Consider the following 21,880-nt stretch of genomic DNA (forward strand, 5'->3'; position numbering starts at 1 on the left):
CATCAGACACAAGAAATGGATCATGCAGCAGTTCTGGGTTAGTACACTAACTATATATATGGATAGATAGATGTAATAATTTCCAAAATACACATGCCAAATGAGTACACGTCAACAGGTTCATTAAAATAATTCCATCAATCAAACATACCACAATCAATAATAGTTTTAAATACACAGACATAATAAGAAGGTTTATAAGTTCGTTTCAGATGAGAAATGATGAAACTTCACATCCAAGAAATAAACAACATTGAAGGACAAAAGCTCCCACAGTGAAAAACACAACAAATTATCAGTGAAGGAATACAAGTACAAGAAAATATAGTCTAATAGCCAATAGGGGCGCTTATAGTCGCATGTTGTTGACTAATATTCTTCAAAATAGCTTCAGAGGATGTCAACTTATTCGTAAGACCCTCTGTCTTTGAACACAACACTTCAACATCCTTGGTAACCTGTTGCCTGGAATCCAATACTTTTTGCAATGTATCTTGATAGACTTGTATATCAGGAAACAGAGCGCGCCTTTCAACATCATCCAACCAATCCTTATCAAAACCAAAGCTGCGTGCATCTTGTAATAACTCCACAAATTCAGTGCGACATGAGCCCAATACATCCAACACACTATGGGTTTGGAGGAATTTCAATAGCTCAGCTAGTAAGTTGTAGGCACAACCCTTGTATCTATTACTCACTGAAGTATCCTTTAAGCGAAGTGAAGGATTCTTTACAAGAAAATCAGTCAACAAAGACAAGTTCTCGTAATCCAAATGCTTCTTGGAGACTAGTTGCTCAAGTTCTCTCGTGCAAAGCGAAGAGGAAGTTAAGTATTCTACATTTTGAGAAGGGTCTCCTGAAAGTATAGGAAAGAAAAATTAAGCCTATTTGAGTAAAACAAAGTTCATAAATAATCAAAATTCATGCAATAAATACCTTTAGAAGGAACCAAGGGAAATTGAGATGCAACGAGAGATTTGGAAACTATTGTATAATGATCCTTAGGAAACTGTTCCACAATATTTGAGCCTTCTTTCTTAAAAGCATCATTATTCCGGGAAACTAAACAATGCGAGAGGAAAAAGTTCATAACGGAAAGTGTGATGACCATTAAAGTAACATAAGAATAAAAAATATGTTCAAAGAGTGTAAACTAAACATCCTTAAGAAACTGATTCTCATTATTTAGAGAAACCGAACAAAAGGTGTGAGAGAAGAGAGTTAAACTTCAAAAACGTGATGAGGTAACTTAAGAAAATAAAATTGATCCAACCTTGAACATCATTAGTCTTTTTAGGTTCCTGCCAGGTTTCACCATTGATGTGTTGAGTGGAAGACTTTGTTATGACAATTTCGCCAGCACCATCTTCCTACACAAATTCAAATGAACGAATGATATCATCATGGAAGCCTTGAGATTTTGTTGAATCATCCTAGCTAGGTATATGTATTTCACTGTATTTTTTTTTTTTTATCAAGTAGTCTAGTGGCTAGAATTTCACATTTTAATAATGAATAAGTGTACCGGGGTTCGAACTTCATTCCCAACATATTACATGTGTTGTGAATTCGATTAAAACCACACCAAAAAAAACTTGATGTGTGGAGCAAAGATATCAAACAACCAATATAAACGGCGATGACAATAATAATCTCAGACAAAAGATATACAACTTGAAATTATGCAAATAATAGTTGTTTACCCAGTTCGGTACAAAGGTAACCTACGTCTTCCACTAATCAAATAAAGTATTGTTTACAAAGAAATTCCAAAGGGATACAAGAATTAGCTTTTGAATCCTAACTCTACCCTTATCCCGAATCTTTTCCCATTGTCAAGAGACTCAATTAAATTTAGTGTTTCCCAAGGTGATAATTCAATCCCAACCCTAGTGTTTGTTGCCAAACTATAAACCCTAGTTTGTGTGTTGGCTTCAAAATTCCTCAAAACCCCTTATTTTCCATCAGAAACAGCGCTGCCTATATATAGGCTCTCGTGCTGCGTGCTGCTCGCCACTGTGCCTGCGCCCCGAGCAGCACACAGTGCTGAAGCCAAGAACACATGCGCGTTATTGGGCCCCGCGCCCAAACCAGTGGTGAGCCTGGATGAATGAAAGACTATTGCGCCACGCTCCCTCTGTATTGCGCCTAGCGCAGGGGGCTGTATTGGAACCAAGGTTTTAAATTGCGGTCGCGGATGCGGTTGCGGTTGCAGTTGTTGCGAATGCGGTCATTGCGGTTGCTGTAAGCGCAATGCGGTTGTTGCAGCGTGAAATCATTTTGAAATTTCACAAGCTATATAAAATCAAACTAATATGTAACTACACTATTTATCCACCATTGCATAGTCTTAGTTTATTCTATAAACAATAATTTGAATGTATTTAAAATACACGGTTGAGAGATTGTTAAAAGTAAGATTTTTCATTAATTTGACACAAATTAGGATTTGAAGTTCATAAATTTTACTTTTTGGTGAGAAAATTTGAAGGAACATCGCCGAAAACAACTGATGCAGCTTCCGATACGGTTGTGATGCGGCTTCTGATGCGGTCGTACACGTGAATTAAGATCACACCGCAATTGCGGTGCGATGCGGTTGCGGTAGCCACTGCATCAGCAATACTGCGGCCGCAATTGCGGATGCGGACCGCAATTTAAAACCTTGATTGGAACCTGTTTCTAAAACCGAGATTTTAAGGCAATTACAACATGTAATAGCGCTACCAAATGAGTTGTGCTCACGGTGCACTTTAATATATGGTGTTTCAATATATGGCTATGCGGGCCACAAATAATTATACTACTTAGTTTTAAAAATTAACCACTAAGATTCAGTGCTAGTGACAGATTTAACTATTTGATGGCATTCTTCGAGAAAGATTGAGAAAAGGGATACCTTTATGATTGTACTGTCCAGAGATTCTGAAACTGGATGAATTCTGACATGACTCAAAGATTTGATAGCAGCCTGGGAACATTTACTGAGTTTAAATTTTTCCAAAATAGGAAATATTATTTTATAATGTTTGGGACACATGGCAACTAAACTTGGCAGATTGCAAAGATTTAGACAGTTCAATTCCAGAAGATGAAGCCGAATCTCAACTTGATTTTGATGATCATCAGTGTACTGTCCAAATATGTATTCCATTTTTGGGCAACCTTCAATGTAGAGCTCTTTCAGTTTTGGGAAGACATTGCACCAAGTATTGCTGCCACTGTCATAATCTCCAAAATCTATTATGTTCTTCAATTCATCACAGTTTCTGATTGTCAAAGTTTCCACCAACATTCTTGGAGCAATGGATGGGATAAATACTGATTTTATCTTGGAAAACTGAGACAGTTCAATCTTTTTAATATTGTAAAGGATCTTTGATGGTATTTGAAGACATTGAGCTTGATTCCATATGGTAAGGTAATATGAATTTGATTCCTGCAATGTAATATCAAGATCAAACAAAAAATTATTGTTTTCATTTTTTGGTTTTGGTTTATAGGTCGGATAGGGAGATCAGTTAATGTATCTTTTTCTGCCTAGTGTAATAATCCGTTAGATTGCTTCCAATGCATCTAAGGAGATTGTTCTCGAATTATAAGGGTTGAGTACACCTTATAATTCAATTTTTTTGCTTATAAAATAAAATTATTATTTATAAAAAATGATTTCAAAAAGTATGCTTAAAAAAAACGGAACCGGATCCTCTCAATCCATTTCCTTCTCAATCTCTCTCAACATCAAGTTTAACTGTCAGATTTATTTTTTTGTCAAAAAACAAACTGTCAGATTAGAACTCATACTAGTACTAGATGCCATCTTTATGGGTCGGATTTATGTCTTTTCTAGTAGCTGCGAAGTGTGCTTCTAAGAATGGGATTAGAAGTTGTCCTCTAATTAAGTGGTGTCTATTTTGACATTTTCATATTTTAAAAAGATATATTACTTTTGTCAAAAAAAAAAAAAGATATATTACTTTAATAAAGTTAAATTTTACGAAACCGAAGTAGTAGACGTAAATAGAAAGGAGTACTAGTATGAGTTTGGATCCTCTCCTATCTTGATGTGTTCTGCCATCTTGTCAGCCTAAATTTAATGGCTGATATTGTAATTAAAAATAAAGTGGTCTTTGAAACCAAAAGAGATCTAATAGTTATAATTAATGCAGGACAGACAAAGGAGAGGATCAATGAGAGAGTATCCGAATCCGTACTAGTATATAAGATGTAGTAAGATATCAGCCGGTTAATATAAAGAGCAAATATATATATATGAGTGGATAACAGAAAAAGGTGAGAGGCTTACAGAGTAGTCAACCCCATCAACCAATGGGATTGTAGTAGTTGTGATATCTTCAGAGAAGATATTGCATTTCATTGGATCTAAATCCAGTTGTAATTGGGCCTTGGAATCAGAATTGAAGGTGGAAGATGACCCCTTCTCATACAAAGATATGGGATGATTAGATTTGCGAAACATATCAATGAAATTTGGCAATTGACAGAGCTCCAATTGTCTCAATGAACTGAATTCCACATGTTGGTATTGGCCAAACATGAATTTTAATCTATGGCATCTTCTAATTTTGATAGTTTCTAGTACTGGAAAGTCTTGTACAAAGAGGAATAGAAATATAGATTCTAGTAAGGGACATCCCTCAATATCAAGAACTTCTAGTTTTGGAAACATTGTGCCAACACATTTGTTATTAAGGCAATGTGAATTCGATTCCTGCAATGTAATGTAATCCCAATGAAAAGTAATTCATGATCAAACCAAACATTCCTGGAGCATAATAATATTATAAAGGAAATTTAGGTGGAATAGTTATTGATCAAATTTTACTCACCTTGTGGTCAAATTCCGGATTACTGGCCTCTTTCCCCTAAAGTCAGATAGTTAACATAAAATTAATAAATAAATAATTAATATTACATAGGAAAATTATCAAACTAAATAGAAAAGGTGAGAGGCTTACCGAGTTGTCCCCATCAACCAATGGGATTGTAGTAGTTGCGGTATCTTTGCATTTAGCGGGGTCCAAATCCAACTGTAATGGTGCCTTAGAACCATTATTGGAAGTGAAAGATGATCCCTTCTCAGACAAGGATGAGGGATGATTAGATTTGCAAAACATATCAATGAAATTTGGTAATTGAAAGAGCTCCAATTCTCTTAGTGAACCAAATTCTGCATCTTGGAATTGGCCAAATATGTATTGCAGTCCATCACATCTTCTGATTTTGATTGTTTCTAGCACCGGAAGATCATGAACAAAGAGGAAAGGAAATATAGATTCCAATAAGGGACATCCCTCAATATCAACAACTTTAAGCTTTGGAAACATTAATGAGCCAAGAATACTGCCATCATCATGTATTTCTTCTATTGATTCCTCCTCTCTTCTTTCATCTGCTATTATGTTCTTCAGGTTCTCACAATCACCTATTTTCAATGTCTCCAGTAGCACCAGGTTTCGAGAAGTCAACAGTTGATATAGTGAGACTAACATCGGGCAACGCTGCAGTTTGATGGTCTTTAGATTGCAGAGGTTTAGCTTACATTTAAATAAGCTTTGCAGATGTTTACAGTCATTGATTGACAGCTCCTCTAAATTCTTCATGGAATCCAAGGAAAGTGTACCTTTGAATAGTTCTTTCAAATTTTCCATTCTATTCAGTTCTAGTACAACCATCTTGGACAAAACAGTTGGTACTTGAGAACCAATAGTGTCAACGAGGCACTGTAACTGTGAAATACAACTCAAACGAAGCTCGAGAAGATCATCCATACCTAGATGGATAGGAACAATCTCAGGCATGAGATTTCTCCACTCTCCCTTAATTCCATTTAGTTGAAGAACCTCTGCTGTTTGCATGCAATATTTGAGTAGTTTTGCATTTGAAAAACAACATGCATCATCATTTGAAGGAAAAACCACATATTTTGATAGTGAATCATCCATTACCGCACTCCCTTTACGAATATGATATATTTGTAACTCAGGGAAGTTTATTTCTTGACAAAAACCACTAAAGCTATCTATGAAATATAATTCTTCAAGGGATGAACATCTTTCAATAACTTCAAATGGATTATTCCTTTTAATTTCACAATATTCCAACTTCAACAATGTGAGTTTCTCTAGTTTTGTAATTTCTCTTGGAAATTCAGTGATTGTGCATTGAACTAAATCAAGTGTCTCAAGACTTCTCAGGTTTCCCAAAATTGAGATGTCACCTAAATCCACACTATCGACCAACATAGATCGAATGTTTTTCAACAAACAAATTGAATGTGGTAGTGATAGTGGCCGTTCATCATTACCTAAAAAATACAAAACTCGAAGCTTGACAAGGCTTTCAAAGAAAGAATTTGGGACTTCTATACATTTGCGGTCTTCATCTCTATCCACCTTGACAATAAGAGTCTCAAGATTGGAACCTTTAAACTTACAGGAAAACAAATCCATATCCTTCCCTTCACATGATAAATATTTAATATTTGTTTCCCTTTCAACAAACAACTTTTGATTTGTTTTAGACAGATTTACTCCTTGAATCTCTTTGTTCGCTATCCATTGAGCCATTGCACGAACCAAATCATGCATTTTTACATGCTTTTCCCCTACCTCTAACAACAGATAATGATCTAAGAGTTCATTTTTTGCTACAATTACTCTGTTTCGAGCATCATTGTAGTTGTCATAATTATCCTCAAAAAGACCAACTCCTATGATAAATCTGGTTAAAACTTCAATAGAAATTTCTTCATTTTCTCGAAATAAAGAACATAAGAGGAACAATCCCTTGGCTTTTTCATCCGTTATATAATCATAGCTAAACTTCAAAGCTTTATATATTTCAGCCATATCTTCATCAACATAGTGGATTGATGCACGATTCTTCAAGGATTTTAATGTCATATCCCATGCAACGATTCTATCACCGTGGCCTTTACAACTACGAACCATAACTGCAATTGCAATTGGTAATTGTTTGCATTCCTTTGCAATTTCATGCCCCTTGTGGATCACACTGTTTGAGGAACTATTGCTTATACCGGCATACCTTTCAAACATGATCCATGCATCTTCCTCGGTTAAGAGATTCAGTTCAATTCTCCTATCACAATTCATTTTGTAGAGCATTCGTCTACAACGTGTGGTTACTAGAACTCTACAACCTTTGTGATCATCCCGATTTGGAATCCCTATTGCTTCAAAATCAAGAGGTGGGTTTTGATCCCACACATCATCTACTATCAGAAGAATTTTCTCACCATTTGTTAATCTTCTCCGCAGTTTTATGGCTCGCTCTGATTCACTGCAATTCTCCCACTTCATTCCTAAAGGTCCAGCAATATCATCTTGAATCTTTTTTATATCGGGTGTAAATGACACTGTCGTATCAATTACATGAGAGAATTGTTCAGATTCCTTTAGTTCTTTGCCGACTTCTTTGGCCAATGTAGTTTTTCCGATGCCACCCATCCCTTGCAATCCGGTTATATAGTTGTTGTCATCTTTTAATGCATCCAACAGTTCTTTATATTCAGACTCTCTGCTTTTAAAAGAAATGTAATATTGTGATGAATAACGTACATCATCTGCACGACGGCGAAGGTCTGCAATTATTTCAAATATATATTCCCTTTTTAATCGTTGAATCTCCTCCGTATTATTTTCCAACTTCTTTCCCCTTTTATATGGCCATATGCAATTTGGAAAAAATCCAAAAAAATATGTTTGCTTTGTTTTGGTGTCCTCTTGAATGAACTCCTCAACCTTCTCTTTCCAAAAAAGATCATCACGTTCATCTTCTTTTCCTAATTCGGCATTGGTGCGATACATGAATCTTATCCATCTTGCATGCAACCTAATTCTTTCTCTTACGAATTCCTTAGCAATACGTTTTTCTCTTTCTAACGAATCCCTTAAGTTAGGCATTTATAAATGTTCACCAGCTTCAAATAAAATAAAGTTAGTCATTTATAAATGTTCACCAGCTTCAAATAAAATTACATACTTAAATCATCAATTTAATAAAAAAAAGTTAGGCATTTATGAATGTTTACCAGCTTCAAATAAAATTACATAATTAATATTCAAATGTTATGTTTTCAATTTTATATTTCAAAATTAACCAGTGGTGAGAATTGTATAAGTCGAAATTTCACAACTAAAAACGAAAGCTCTCTGGTTAGCTATGCTAGGCAAACGAAAACGCGACAACAACCATGATCTCAACCGAAGAGGAAGACCTCCTTCATCGTAGCACCCGTAAGGATAAACCTGGGGGCCATAAAGAGAAGAATAACGGCTCAATCTCATACAAGGCAAAGTTGCTCAATGTATTTGGAAAAGAACAAGGAAGTTAAACTCAAAAAAAGTCCAAGTATATGTGGATAATGGTCCTGTTATCCCACTTGATGATAAAGAATGGGATCAATGGGCACAACCATGAAAAAAGACATTGATTGCCAATATCTTGGGGAAGATGATTAATTATAAGAGTGTGTTTGGTATAAAAGTTTAAGTAATAATTCTCATTGTTATTTTATTCACTGATCATTATAACATATATACAAGGAGGGCCCTATAATTTCTCCCTCTGTTAAGGGAATGATAGCTATACACATAATAACACAGCTGTACAAATTCCTTAGTTATAGCTAACACAATATTTCACTTTAATATACTAATAAAACATTTGATTTTTCTTAACACCCCCACTCAAGTTGGTGCATGGATATCACACATTCCCAACTTGAATAAAGACTCATTAAACACCCTACTTGCCACTCCTTTAGTGAGAACATCAGCTAACTGCAATTCAGATCTTACAAAGGGAAACGAGATTATTCCAGCTTCAAGTTTCTCTTTGATGAAATGTCTATCAATTTCTACATGTTTTGTTCTATCATGTTGCACCGGATTATGAGCAATTGCAATTGCCGATGTATTGTCACAATACAAACTCATAACCTCCTTTGGCTTAAAACCCAAATCTGATAGTACATTTCGTACCCATAAAAGTTCACAAACTCCAAGTGCCATGCCTCTAAACTCTGCTTCAGCACTAGACCTTGCTACTACTGGTTGTTTTTTACTCCTCCAAGTTACAAGATTTCCCCCTACAAATGTAAAATATCCAGAGGTAGACCTTCTATCATTTTTTGAACCTGCCCAATCAGCATCAGTATACCCTTCTACCTTCAAGTTTCCATGATTTGAGAATAAAATTCCTTTACCGGGGTTGGACTTCAAATATCTCAAAATCCTCTCAACAGCATCCATATGAGCCTTACGTGGATCATGCATAAATTGACTAACAACATTCACTGCATATGTAATATCTGGACGTGTATGAGATAAGTAAATTAGTTTTCCCACAAGCCTCTGGTATCTCCCTTTGTTTGTGTTGGGTGAGTTTGAGCACTGAAAAAGCGTATGATTTTGTTCAATTGGGGTATCAATCGGCTTACACCCAAGTTGTCCAGTTTCAGATAGTAAGTCAAGAGTGTATTTTCTTTGGCATAGAAAAATACCATGTTTTGATCTAGCTACTTCAATACCCAAAAAATATTTGAGGTTTCCAAGTTGCTTCATTTCAAATTCAGAAGCAAGGTATTTTTGCAAACTAGAAATTTCATCTTGGTCATTTCCTGTAACTATCATATCATCTACGTATATAATCAAGGCTGTAATTTTACCTTCTTTTTTCTTCAAAAATAATGTGATCAGAGTTACTAGCTTTATAGCCAAAAGCCTTCATAGACTTAGTGAACCTACCAAACCATGCTCTTGGGGATTGTTTTAATCCATATAGAGCCTTTTTTAACTTGCAAACCTTCACTTCATTTGAGTCTATCATACCTGGTGGTGAATCTATATAAATTTCTTCTAAAATTTCTCCATGTAGGAAAGCATTTTTCACATCAAATTGTAGAAGGGGCCAATCTTGGTTTGCTGCTAGTGACAAAAGTATTCTCACAGTGTTGAGCTTGGCTACAGGCGCAAATGTCTCTTGATAATCTACACCGTAAGACTGAGTGTAACCTTTAGCCACTAGTCGTGCTTTATATCTCTCAATAGTTCCATCAGCTTTATGTTTAATTGTAAATACCCATTTGCACCCAACTGTTTTCTTTCCTTTTGGTAAGGTCACAAGATCCCAAGTGTTGTTTTTTTCTAAAGCTGCCATCTCCTCAACCATTGCTTCGGTCCATCTAGGATCTGTCAAAGCTTCCTGTACATTACTAGAAATAGAAATTGATGATAATTGAGATACAAATGATGCATATGACTTAGATAACTTGTGAGATGACACATAATTGCTAATGGGATATTTAACTTTGGATTGAATGTCTGGTTCATATCTGATGGGAGGTTGACCACGGTTAGAACGAGGTGGAAGATTATATTGGACAATAGTAGGTTCGGTGTTAGGTGTGTTGGTGGTCTCATGTAAACAAGGTTCAATTTCATGACCGATTTCATGCATATTTGTATTAACAAAGATAGGATCAGAAAGTACTTCTGAAGAGTCAAGTTGGTCTTGTGGAGAAGATTGAGCTAGTTGATCATGATCAGAGGACACTGTATTATCTAAAGGTGATGTGTCTATATTTAGGAGTGGTTCACTCCCTGCAGAGTGATCCTCACAAGATAATTCATCTTGTGAAATGTCAAACATGCTAACATCATGATACTGCACTTCACTTTCATTCCCCCCTTGAAGGGTAGAATCAACATAAAAAAAATTATCTTCATGAAAAGTTACATCCATAGATATATAAAATTTTTTGGATGGTGGATGATAAGCACGATAACCTTTTTGAGTTGATCCATACCCAACAAAGACACATTTAATAGCTCGTTTTTCAAGTTTTGTTCGTTGATGTGGGTGTAAGTGAACATATATAACACATCCAAAAACATGAGGTGGTAAATGAACAATCGGAGGAAGAACATAATGATCAGACAATACATCAAGAGGTCTTCTAAAGTTATGCACACTAGAAGGGGTTCGATTAATTAAATAAACTGCTGAGTTCACAGCCTCGCCCCACAAATGAGATGGAACATTACCATCTATTAGGAGTGTTCTTGTAACCTCTAATATGTGTCTATTTTTCCTCTCAGCCACTCCATTTTGTTGGGGTGAATAAGGACATGTTGTTTGATGCAAAATGCCTTTAGAGTTCAAGAACTCTAGTAATTCCTTCTTAAAATATTCCCCTCCATTGTCGGATCTAATGACCTTTATACATGTGTTAAATTGTGTTACTATCATTTGATGAAAGGAACGAAAAACATCACACACATCACTTTTATGTTGAAGTAAATATATCCATGTTACCCGAGTACAATCATCAACAAAACTTATAAACCATTTTTTTCCATTAAGTGTAGATTGCGGGGCAGGACCCCAAACATCTGTGTGAACTAAGGAAAAAGGAAAAACAGTTTTCTTATTGCTTAAGGGAAAAATAGCACGATGGCTTTTTGCCATTACACAAGTTTCACAAAGAAAATCTGAAATATTGCATTTATGAAATAACGACGGAAATAATTTCTTTAGATAACTGAAAGAGGGATGTCCCAATCGTCTATGCCATAGCCAAATTTCTTTTTTATTTTTATCTTGTATGTGATCACTCGCAAGATGGACCAAAGCTCCTTTATTGGTTTGTGAGACCTTTTCAAGATAATACAGTCCTCCACTATATCTACCATTGCCAATCTTCTCCTTGGTATGCATGTTCTGAAAAGTACAATAGGTTGGATAAAACACAGCAACACATTCATGTGATTTGGTTAATTTACTAACAGAGATAAGATTACAATTCAAAGTGGGAACAAATAGAACATCATGTAATGATAAGGAGGGTGACAAGATCACTGTACCAACACCTTCAATAGGAGATTTGACTCCATTGGCAGTAATAATAACAGTTTTTGAGCAATCGGGAGAGAAATTAGTAAACATGTGTCGATCACAAGTCATATGGTCAGTAGCACCGGTATCGATTATCCAATCGCTATTCTTAGTAATAATAGAAAGATTTAGAGCAAAATTAGATATACCTGACTTGGTTACAAATCCGGCAGCAGTAGAAAGATGAGCCTTGATATTTTCTGTCATGTTATTTGAAGTAGTTTTGCCTTTTGGATGCCAATCTGGATAGCCATGGAGTTTAAAACATCCCTCCACAAAATGATTATCTCCATTACAGTGAGTACACTTGCGAACACCTTTCTTAGGATACTTCTTGACAACAAAAACAGACCCCTCAGAAGATTCACCACCTAGCATAGCTTCTTGGCGATTTGCCTCTGCACAAACTGTTGCATAAACTGATTGCACATTTGGAAGGGGAATGGTAGCAAGAATACGACCGCGAACTCCATCCAAATGTGAATCCAAGCCAGCCAAAAATACATAAACACGTTGAGAATTGATCATCTTGTTGTAATTCTCAACATCTTTAGTACATTCCATTGTACAGATATTAATAGAATCATACTCTTGCCATAACCTCTGCAATTTACCAAAGTATGTAATAACAGACCCACCATTTTGTTGAGTAGAAATTACCTCACGATACAATTGATATGCTCTTGATGCATCTTGGTTGACTTCGTATGTTTCTTTCACAGTGTCCCAGATTTCCTTTGCCGTGGCTAAGCGAATGAAAAGGGATCTGATTTCTTTTGTCATGGAATCCAAAAGCCAAGACTTGACCAAGCAATTTTCATCTTCCCATGATTCATATTCATCGGAATTCTGGTCTTTTGGTGCAGTCTTTTTTCCGGTAACGTATCCCCATCGTTTTCTGCCTCGAATTTTATTCTGCGCATTCAACGACCATTCGACATAGTTTGTGCCGTCAAGCCGTTCTGGGGTGAGCGCATCATGAAATTGGACAGCAGCGGAAGTTCCTGAATTCTGCGATTTGCTTTTATCTGATTTGCCTTCATCGGAATTAGCCATGAGAAATATATTACTCAGAAACTAAAAAAAAGGCACCGCTTCCTATATTATAAGGCAGTCGGTGTTAGCTCTGATACCATATAAAAGTTTAAGTAATAATTCTCATTGTTATTTTATTCACTGATCATTGTAACATATATACAAGGAGGGCCCTATAATTTCTCCCTCTGTTAAGGGAATGATAGCTATACACATAATAACACAGCTGTACAAATTCCTTAGTTATAGCTAACACAATATTTCACTTTAATATACTAATAAAACATTTGATTTTTCTTAACATTTGGATGAGGAAATTTTTTGAGGTAAAGTAATGTTTTGAGGGAATTCAAATGATTTGAGGTGAATTTCATTGTTTGGATATGATAATTTGAAGAATTTTCAAAATGATGGAAATTTATGAAGTATTTTGTTCAAGTTAAATTTAGAGAATTTCAAATGACACATAAAACCTAAGAATTTGAAATTCCTTCTTCTCTATAAACTTTTATAAATTACTAATTGATCGAAAAATTTAAAATTAGCAGAAAAACCTAAAATTGACGATAAACGCTAAAATTGCCAAAAAGCAAAAAATCGACTATAAACCCTAACATCGCCAGAAAAACCCTAAAATCGGCCAAAAACCTTAAAATCGACTATAACCTCTAAAATTGTCCAAAAATCCAAAAACTATGCCGAAAAACCCAAAGTCGACCCTAAACCCAAAAAACTCGGCCGAAAACCTAAAATCGGCCAAAATTCCAAAAATCGACTACAAACCCTAAAATCTCCCGAAAACTCAAAAAATCGGCCAAATAACCTAAAATCGACCGAAAACCCCAAAAATTGGCAAAAAAAACCCTAAAATCGACTATAAACCCTAAAATCGGCCGAAAATCCAAAAAATTTGCCGAAACACCTAAAATCGACCGAAAACCCAAAAAATCGGTGAAAAAACTAAAATCGGCCAAAAACCCTAAAATCGACTATAAACCCTAAAATTGGCAGAAAACCCAAAAAATCGGCCGAAAACCTAAAATGACCAAAAATCCTAAAATCGACTATAAACCCTAAAATTAGTAGAAAACCTAAAAAATCGGCCGAAAACCTAAAATCGACCAAAAATCCTAAAACCGACTATAAACCATGTTTTCGTCCGATTTAGGGTTTATAGTCGATTTTTGGGTATTTTTATCGATTATAGGTTTTTCGGTCGATTTTAGGGTTTATAGTTGATTTTAGGGTTTTTGGCCGATTTTATGTTTTTCGGCCGATTTTTTGTGTTTACGGTTGATTTCAGGTTTTGGGCTGATTTTTTGGGTTTTCGGCCGACTTTTTGAGTTTCAGGTCGATTTTGAGTTTACGGTTAATTTTAGGTTTTCGGCCGATTTTTGGGTTTAGGGTCGATTTGTTTAAGATAAATAAAATTAAATGAAGGAAATTTAATTACATTATCCAAACAATTTTTTTTACAATTGATGGAATTTCACCACTTTATCCAAACAATGGAATTTGAAAATTAATTATATATCAATTGAATTACCTAGTATTTAAAATCCTTTGAAATTCTAGAATCCCCAATCCAAACACACTCTAAGGTCTTAGAAAATTATTTGCGGCGGAACTGAGCTAGAAAATGTATTATCAACATCTCTGACATGGCAGATGGTTTCTTTTCCGTTATGTTACAATAGAAAATATTATATTATTATTTGTTGAGAAAATATCTCTAATTAGGTTTGTTTATTTTAGCCCTATAATTAAGGGATTTAGTTTAGATTTAAATATATATTCACTTTGTTATAGATATCAAGGTAGTCATACTATTTTATTATGTAAATAAAGTATTTTAGGTTTCTTATTATTTCTTCCTGTTTTCTCTTTCTTTTTCTTATTCTTTCATCTAAATACCTCAAATTCAACATGGTATCAGAGCCATGATATACCCGGAAACACAATTCCGCTGCAACTTCTCCCGAGAAATTTTAACTCTCAGTTTTTTTTTTCTTCTTTGATTTATTGTTTAAATTTTGAAGGTCTTGCTTCCATATAAACCCTAGCCGTCGTTAGGATTTCATTTTATTTTATTCCACCTTTGTGGTTATTGTTTAGTGTCTTTTCTTTCTATTCTAACCTTATTCATATGTTACCCTGACACATGCAGCCACATGCCACTTTCCATGAATCCTTTACCTTTAACGACCTTTTTTTTTCCATGATTGATCGTTAGTTTCTCTTGGTCTTGTTTTGGTGGTCTAATTTCCCGTTTGTGATACCTTAATCCGTGGGCATCCCCATTTGTGATACCTTAATCCGCGGGCATTCCCGTCTGTGATATTTAATCTGCGGGCATCTCGTTTGTGATATTTTAATTCGCGGGTATTTTTATATAATTTGATATGGATTCATCTCTTCGGCCGCTGCTCTACTACTTCTTTGGTTGCAGCTCTTCATTTTCTTCATATCAAAGGATTTAATTTATTTGGCTTAACTACATATTTGGTCCCTTATGTTTATTTTAGGTTTCAATTTGGTCTCTTACGTTTAAAACGTATCAATTTGGTTCCTTACGTTTATTTTAGGACGTTTCAAGTTAGTCCTTTTCGTCAATTTTGTCACATGTGGCAGCCAATTTGCATATGTGGACTTACACGTGGCACTTGGACACACTAACACGTGTACTGTTCAAACGGTGTTAGTGACAAAACTAATGGAAAAGACTAACTTGAAAGCTAAAATAAATACTTTTTAAACGTAACGGACCAAATTGAAACCTAAAATAAACATAAGGGACCAAATATGTAGTTAAGCCAATTTATTTTCAGGGTTAATTTTGTAACAAGCTTAAAGCTTAGTAAGCTTTAGCTTGAGGGGGTGTTAGAATAGAAAAATTATATTATTATTTGTTGAGAAAATATCTCTATAATTAGGTTTGTTTATTTTAGCCCTATAATTAAGGGATTTAGTTTAGATTTAAATATATTCACTTGGTTATAAATACCAAAGGTAGTCGTACTATTTTTTTTTTTTTTTTTTTTTTTTGGTAAAGGTAGTCGTACTATTTTATTATGTAAATAAAGTATTTTAGGTTTCTATTGTTTTCTCTTTCTTTTTCCTATTCTTTCATCTAAATACCTCAAATTCAACACATTCACTTCATAGAGGAGGAAGACTACAATCATGCTTTGTTTGATGGACCATTGCGTGTTGTTGATAATTATTTGATTGTCCAAAGATGGCTATCTCTCTTTTCTAAGAATATAGATGATATTAAAAAGGTGGCGGTTTGGGACATTTTGTTCAACAAGTTGCACTTACACATATTATCTTGCACACGTTGTTTTAGCTTGATAATGCAGTCAATCTCAAAGAAACTACATGAATCTAACCTGCGATCTAGGAGTTGGATTAAATCCTTTGTGAGTTCTTAGTTAACAGGTTTACGATTGCTTCAAATAGTGTATATGATCAGCGTGTTTAAGTAACAATAATCTAAGCGCGTATGATCTTGAACTTGAAAAATTTAAGTAAAAATGATAAATTGGTGGAATGTAAATTGAGTTCATACATTAATCGAGAGTTTACAGTCTGTGTTAAGAAGTGTATCCTTATGTTGTTTTTTGTGTGTTAGCGTGCAGATGTGTTTCTATTTTTGGTAATGTATTTCTCTTTTGGAAATGAACTCCCTAAAACAGCATAAATTTCTCATATTTATAGAGAAATGAAAAATATCTGAGTTACCGCCTTCGCGTTTGACTTGGGCTCCACGTTCTATTGGTAACCGCCTCGAAAACCGTCGAAAAATGCTTACTTTTATCCTCTTCGGCCATTTGAATTTTGAATCTTGGTGAAAATCTTCTTTTGGCGCGCTTGTCAGGGGCTCTCGACATTCTCTCACATGCATGTCTCGAGCTTGTGTTATTCGTGTATATACATTTCCAAGACTAGCCGACTTTCGAATCATTAGTGAAATTTTACATATAACAGTCCTTTAATTAATTTTTTGGTTTCGTTTTGATCACCTAAATAATAATTTTTCTGTTTATTAATTAAAGGATTAAAATAAAAACTAAAAATTTGTTAAAGGACCAAAACAAGATTAAACCTTAAAAGGACCAAAACAGTAATTATTCCTTTCATTTTCTATTCCTTGAAAAGCATACCTTTTGTTACTTAATTCGTCAGTATCAATCCATAGATGATCACATGGTTAAATCGAGATTATTTATTGATTTTTTAAAGGAATTTGAAAAATTAAATAAACATAGCAATAGAGCACACAAATTATGGGATTGGAGTTGTGTATTCTCTGGTTGTCTGGAAGCTATGGAGTGTTCTTCTAATTATGAGATTGGAGTGGATCTCTATTAGCTGGATTTTGTTTTGGTTATTTTCTTTGGTGTTTCGCTTATATAAGACATCTTGATTTTGTAGTTCATCTTTTGTCGGTCTTTGTTCATCTTGAGCAATAATAATAATATATTTGCTGTTAAAAAAATAACACACAAATTCTTACAAGTGGTCTATTCTATTTTTATTCACATGAGTTGATTCCTTTTAAAATATAGTAGAAAAATAGATCGATGTCACCCATAAACTTCAACAGGAAATACTCTCTCCATCCCAAAATATAAGGAAAAATTGGTCAAAGAAAGTTAATGTATTTGTTAAGAATTTGAACTAAATACATCAACTTAGTTTGACCAATTTTTCCTTATATTTTGGAACGGAGGGAGTACGTTGTTATAAATACATGGATTATTATAAAATAAAGCAAGTAAAGTACTTAATATTTATTTTGGGTTGTATGAGAAATCACAATTATTTATATAAAAAAAGAAAAAAGACAAACATATGATCGATTGTTATTACCTTATAATTTCAGCGCATGCATGGTCAAGTAGACATGTCTATGAATATGAATAATCTTCCTGAATATTAATCTGCAGTATAGAATAGATAGCATCAAGAGAATAAGTAAGCAAGCAAACTATGAATGAATATGGTAACCATGAGATTGTTCTTTACCTGATTTTCGTTGCATTTCTACCTGGTGCTGGCTTCAATTGATCAATTTCTGCAGCAGACACACTATAGTATTGTCAAAAAAAGATATTATCTTGTATCCACAAATGTATGGTCAGACAAATAAAAAGAAAAAGAGAAGGGGGACAATACTTAGTGTAGTATAATAAAGTAAAGGTTCAATTATTCAAAGTCTATGATTGAAAGCTTTAATAAAGTAAAAGTGCCTTTAAAAAAGAGAAAGGAGATGATAATTTACCTTATTTCCAGCAGCCACCACTTTCTGCGAATAGTGAAGTCTCCTTATGAACAATGAACTGTCTTGAGGATCCCTCAGTGTGAGTAAAATGGAGAGCAAATATCTCAGTAAATTATTTTTGGCACCAGCTCATTTACCGGCCGTTCAACTTACAATCAACACCAATTATATATTCCTTATGATATTAACTTTATATATATTAATACAAATTTTTGGTTAAGTAGTCAAACGGCTAGAATTTCACCTTTAAAGGTAAGTAATTAATGAACTGAGTTATATTCACAACAACACGAATAAGCACCAAAATGCACGAACCTTTAAAGGTGAAGTTTATTTGTTTCTTAATCTTTGAGACAAGCACATAGTTAAAGATCTGGGCTTCTGCACATAGTTAAAGTTAGATAAATATGAAGACTATGGAGGAAAAGGAGGAAGATAAAAGCAGGCACAAGAGATGGATGCAAACTACTAAAGCATTGTTAGGTGCTGTACGTAAAGAAACATGTCAACCTTATAGCATTCCCGTTGTTCCAGATGACCTTCGCAAATCGAATGAGAGTGCTTACATGCCAAAAGTTGTTTCCATTGGTCCCCGATACAAGGGTAAGAAGGAGCTATTACCAATGGAAGAGATCAAATGGCGCTGCGTTACATCTCTTCTAAGTCGAACATTTGGGCAAGATACAATTGAAACGTGTCTAGAAACAGTTATAGATTTAGATGCAACTGTTCGTGCAAGCTACGTTGATGTAATCGCACTGGACAGGTATGAGCTGGCCACAACTATGGTATTTGATGGGTGTTTTCTGTTAGAACTTCTCATTTGTGAATCAAAGTTGGATTTAGAGATACCAATTCCATTTAATGGCATTAGTCCCGGAATAGAAGTTAAAAAAATGGAGTATGTCGTAAGTGATCTGATGCTACTGGAGAATCAAATACCAATTTTTATTCTCGAAACATTGTTTGTAAAGCTTCTTGGTTCCTCTAACCAAATGCGCGAATTCATACAAAATCTAGCTCTGCCTCTCTTCGGCTACACAGGAAAATTGATGGTTAAATCCACCTCTCACTTCCTTGATGTTGCTTACTCCTACGTCGAAATGGGGTGGGTGGACAAAGAGATAGAGGATAATGAAGTCCCAAAGCAACCTCAGCAACTGCCAAAGCAACCTCAGCAACATCTGAATCGCTGTGCTACGAGACTCAAAGCTGCTGGTATTACCATCCTAAGTATGAAAAATGACGATGATATAAACTTTAAACTTACCACTCAGTTCGACAAAAATAAAGGGATACTACAAATCCCAAGGCTAACTATAATGCAGACAACAGAAGTAAAATGGCGGAGTTTCATTGCATGGGAGCATCATAAAAAGAAATTGAAGAATGGTTCTTCTTCTGTTGCTGACAGGCGTAGTATATGCACTTCCTCTGCCTTGCTTTTCAAGGATTTGATATGTTGTTCAAGTGATGTTCAACTTCTCAAAGACAGGAGAGTTATAGTAGACCAATCCAAAAAGAGCAATCGAGATCTGGTGGATTTTTTCCATTCAGTGGCAAGTGGAGTTGATGGTGGCATTATCGACCACAAACATATCACCATGTTTCATGCCTTGAGCGCATTTCCCACAAAAAATTACGCCACCAAAATCTTCATATTACTGAGCCATTATTTTAGCAAACTCTTAGATTGGTGCTACAGTATTTACAATTTTCTAAAGCGCGGTTACAACTTTGCTGCTGCCATACTTTCTTTACTCACTGTTATCCAGACTTGTTACGCAGTCCTCGCCTATCACTTTCCTAAGTAAGTCGTAGATAAAATTTTAATTTTTTATGCATATTTGTGAGTTTGGATAATGTTAGATAACAAATTTATATTTTTTTTTTCAAAGACAACAGAATTAAACACGAGTGATGAAATGAAGAAGAAATAAAAGATCCAAATTAAAACATGAAGCTCTTCAACATCAACACATGTTCAACAAAAGGGAAATCACACGTCGAAGAAGTATCATTGTAATGTAGTGTGTCTAGGATTTGTGGCGAACATACAAGTCAGTAGGGAGTTTAAGAATTTTCTATAAATAGTTATCAAAGTCTATGTAATAAGGGCTGCTTGATTCCAGAAATCCATGTCTAACTGAATCAACAGTCGGTTATTTAAGTATGCTGATGACTTGTCATCATATGCCACTTATTTTTATGTTCAATTTAACTTCAGTTTCATTTCTATTTCAATGTTTATGATTTCTGCAACTTTTATTTCAAACTTTAAGTTCCTCAATTTTTTTTCATTGCAATTTAACATTCATGTATCTTCTACATTGTTACATCTCGTCAAACTTTTAATTCATGTATCTTTATAAATAACGCAATTGATGGACTGTTTTAGTTACAATGAGATGTCACATGAGATAACTCAAAATCAATGATCACAATTAGGTCACTTCTTGTTTTGTCCCTCTAGCTTATTCCCCCTTTCGGCCAGGTCATCAAAGTTTCGCAAAATGATCTTTGTTCTGGATTACTCCCTCCTTACTGTAGAGAACTCTTCCTGCTTTGACAGTAGTTGTTTATTGCCACCAACTTCATCAAGTTCTTGGTTGAAGCTTACTAGAGACATGTAGAATCCATCATTCTCTTCTCTCTTCTTGAATCCATTATTCTCTTCTTCAATGAAATAGGACATACACAATGCAGTAGAATGAACAGAAAAAAGAAGGCGTAACATGGAGCCAATGATATCCATTTGATATATCATCAGCTGTATTGAATGCAATTGACAATGATTCTTGCGACGATGAACCTGAAGGCATCAAGGAGTAATGATGATATTGATGAGGAGCTTAATCATTCTCATGATCTTCATTACTGAATGCATGCCATTTGATATAGCAGTATGAATATCTCTCCTTCAATCATATGAGAAATTTCAGAAAGCTCTCAATCTGTGATGTCTAACTCTTTCACCATCTGCATTGCAACATCAATTCGGGTGTCAACTTCATTTACAAAAGAAAAGGAAACGTCGTTGCGGTGACATAGGGGTTTGAGTATCAAGAGCATTTTAGGTACCATCAATTTACATACATGAATTAGTTCGAATCAATTTTAATAAATTAAATGAGTCGCTACCTAGAGCGAACTGAAACACAGTTAGGTATTTAGCGTGCCATCAATTTGCATGTTAACTATTAAACTTTATAAAAAATTGGCCACCTTCCGTCCAATACCATATTTTAATTGGCCATTGGAGCGGTTATGACAGTATCTATCAATCACAGGCGCACACACGCCGTATAATTCTATAAATTGAAACCCACTTGGGGTAGGTCGAGTGGTGTTGGCTTGGGCCCTTGGAGTATGCTCCTCTCAAAGTCTTAGGTTCGATTCCCACTAGTGCCAATGTCGATGGGCTAAGTCCATACAGAGCAAAAAAAACTCTGGCTTTAAATGGGGCCCATGCAAGTGGGCGGTGGGATTGGTCCCCTTGGATTAGTCGGTCCTAAGGCCGGATACCAAGTTTTCAAAAAAAATTCTATAAATTGAATTTTTTTTTTTTAATCACTCGCTCATAACAGTGTTCCATTCGAAATATTTTCTTGG

At 34.9% G+C, this 21,880-nt stretch overlaps 2 protein-coding genes across 2 annotated transcripts in view; one reads left to right on the top strand and one right to left on the bottom strand.

Moving 5' to 3' along the window:
* LOC123914461 (UPF0481 protein At3g47200-like) overlaps window positions 1-20,530 on the top strand; it is an 86,236-nt gene extending 65,706 nt beyond the window's left edge. Inside the window, exons 2-3 of the mRNA XM_045965627.1 lie at window positions 19,411-20,078; window positions 20,167-20,530. Coding sequence (XP_045821583.1) covers window positions 19,411-20,078; window positions 20,167-20,179 — 681 coding nt within the window. The 3' untranslated portion in view covers window positions 20,180-20,530. The remainder of the gene's footprint in view (window positions 1-19,410; window positions 20,079-20,166) is intronic.
* Window positions 95-18,211, bottom strand: LOC123914457. The gene is made up of 9 exons (XM_045965620.1): window positions 18,013-18,211; window positions 17,857-17,927; window positions 4,983-7,969; window positions 4,854-4,889; window positions 4,310-4,735; window positions 2,903-3,442; window positions 1,277-1,373; window positions 940-1,065; window positions 95-859 (listed from the first exon to the last, which is right to left on the bottom strand). The coding sequence occupies exons 3-9, from the start codon at window positions 7,950-7,952 to the stop codon at window positions 330-332; spliced, it is 4,725 nt and encodes a 1,574-aa protein (XP_045821576.1). The 5' UTR covers window positions 7,953-7,969; window positions 17,857-17,927; window positions 18,013-18,211; the 3' UTR covers window positions 95-329.
* Window positions 20,531-21,880: the final 1,350 nt, after the last annotated feature.

The sequence above is a fragment of the Trifolium pratense genome, linkage group LG3 (assembly GCF_020283565.1).
Source record: "Trifolium pratense cultivar HEN17-A07 linkage group LG3, ARS_RC_1.1, whole genome shotgun sequence".
Lineage (NCBI taxonomy): Eukaryota > Viridiplantae > Streptophyta > Magnoliopsida > Fabales > Fabaceae > Trifolium > Trifolium pratense.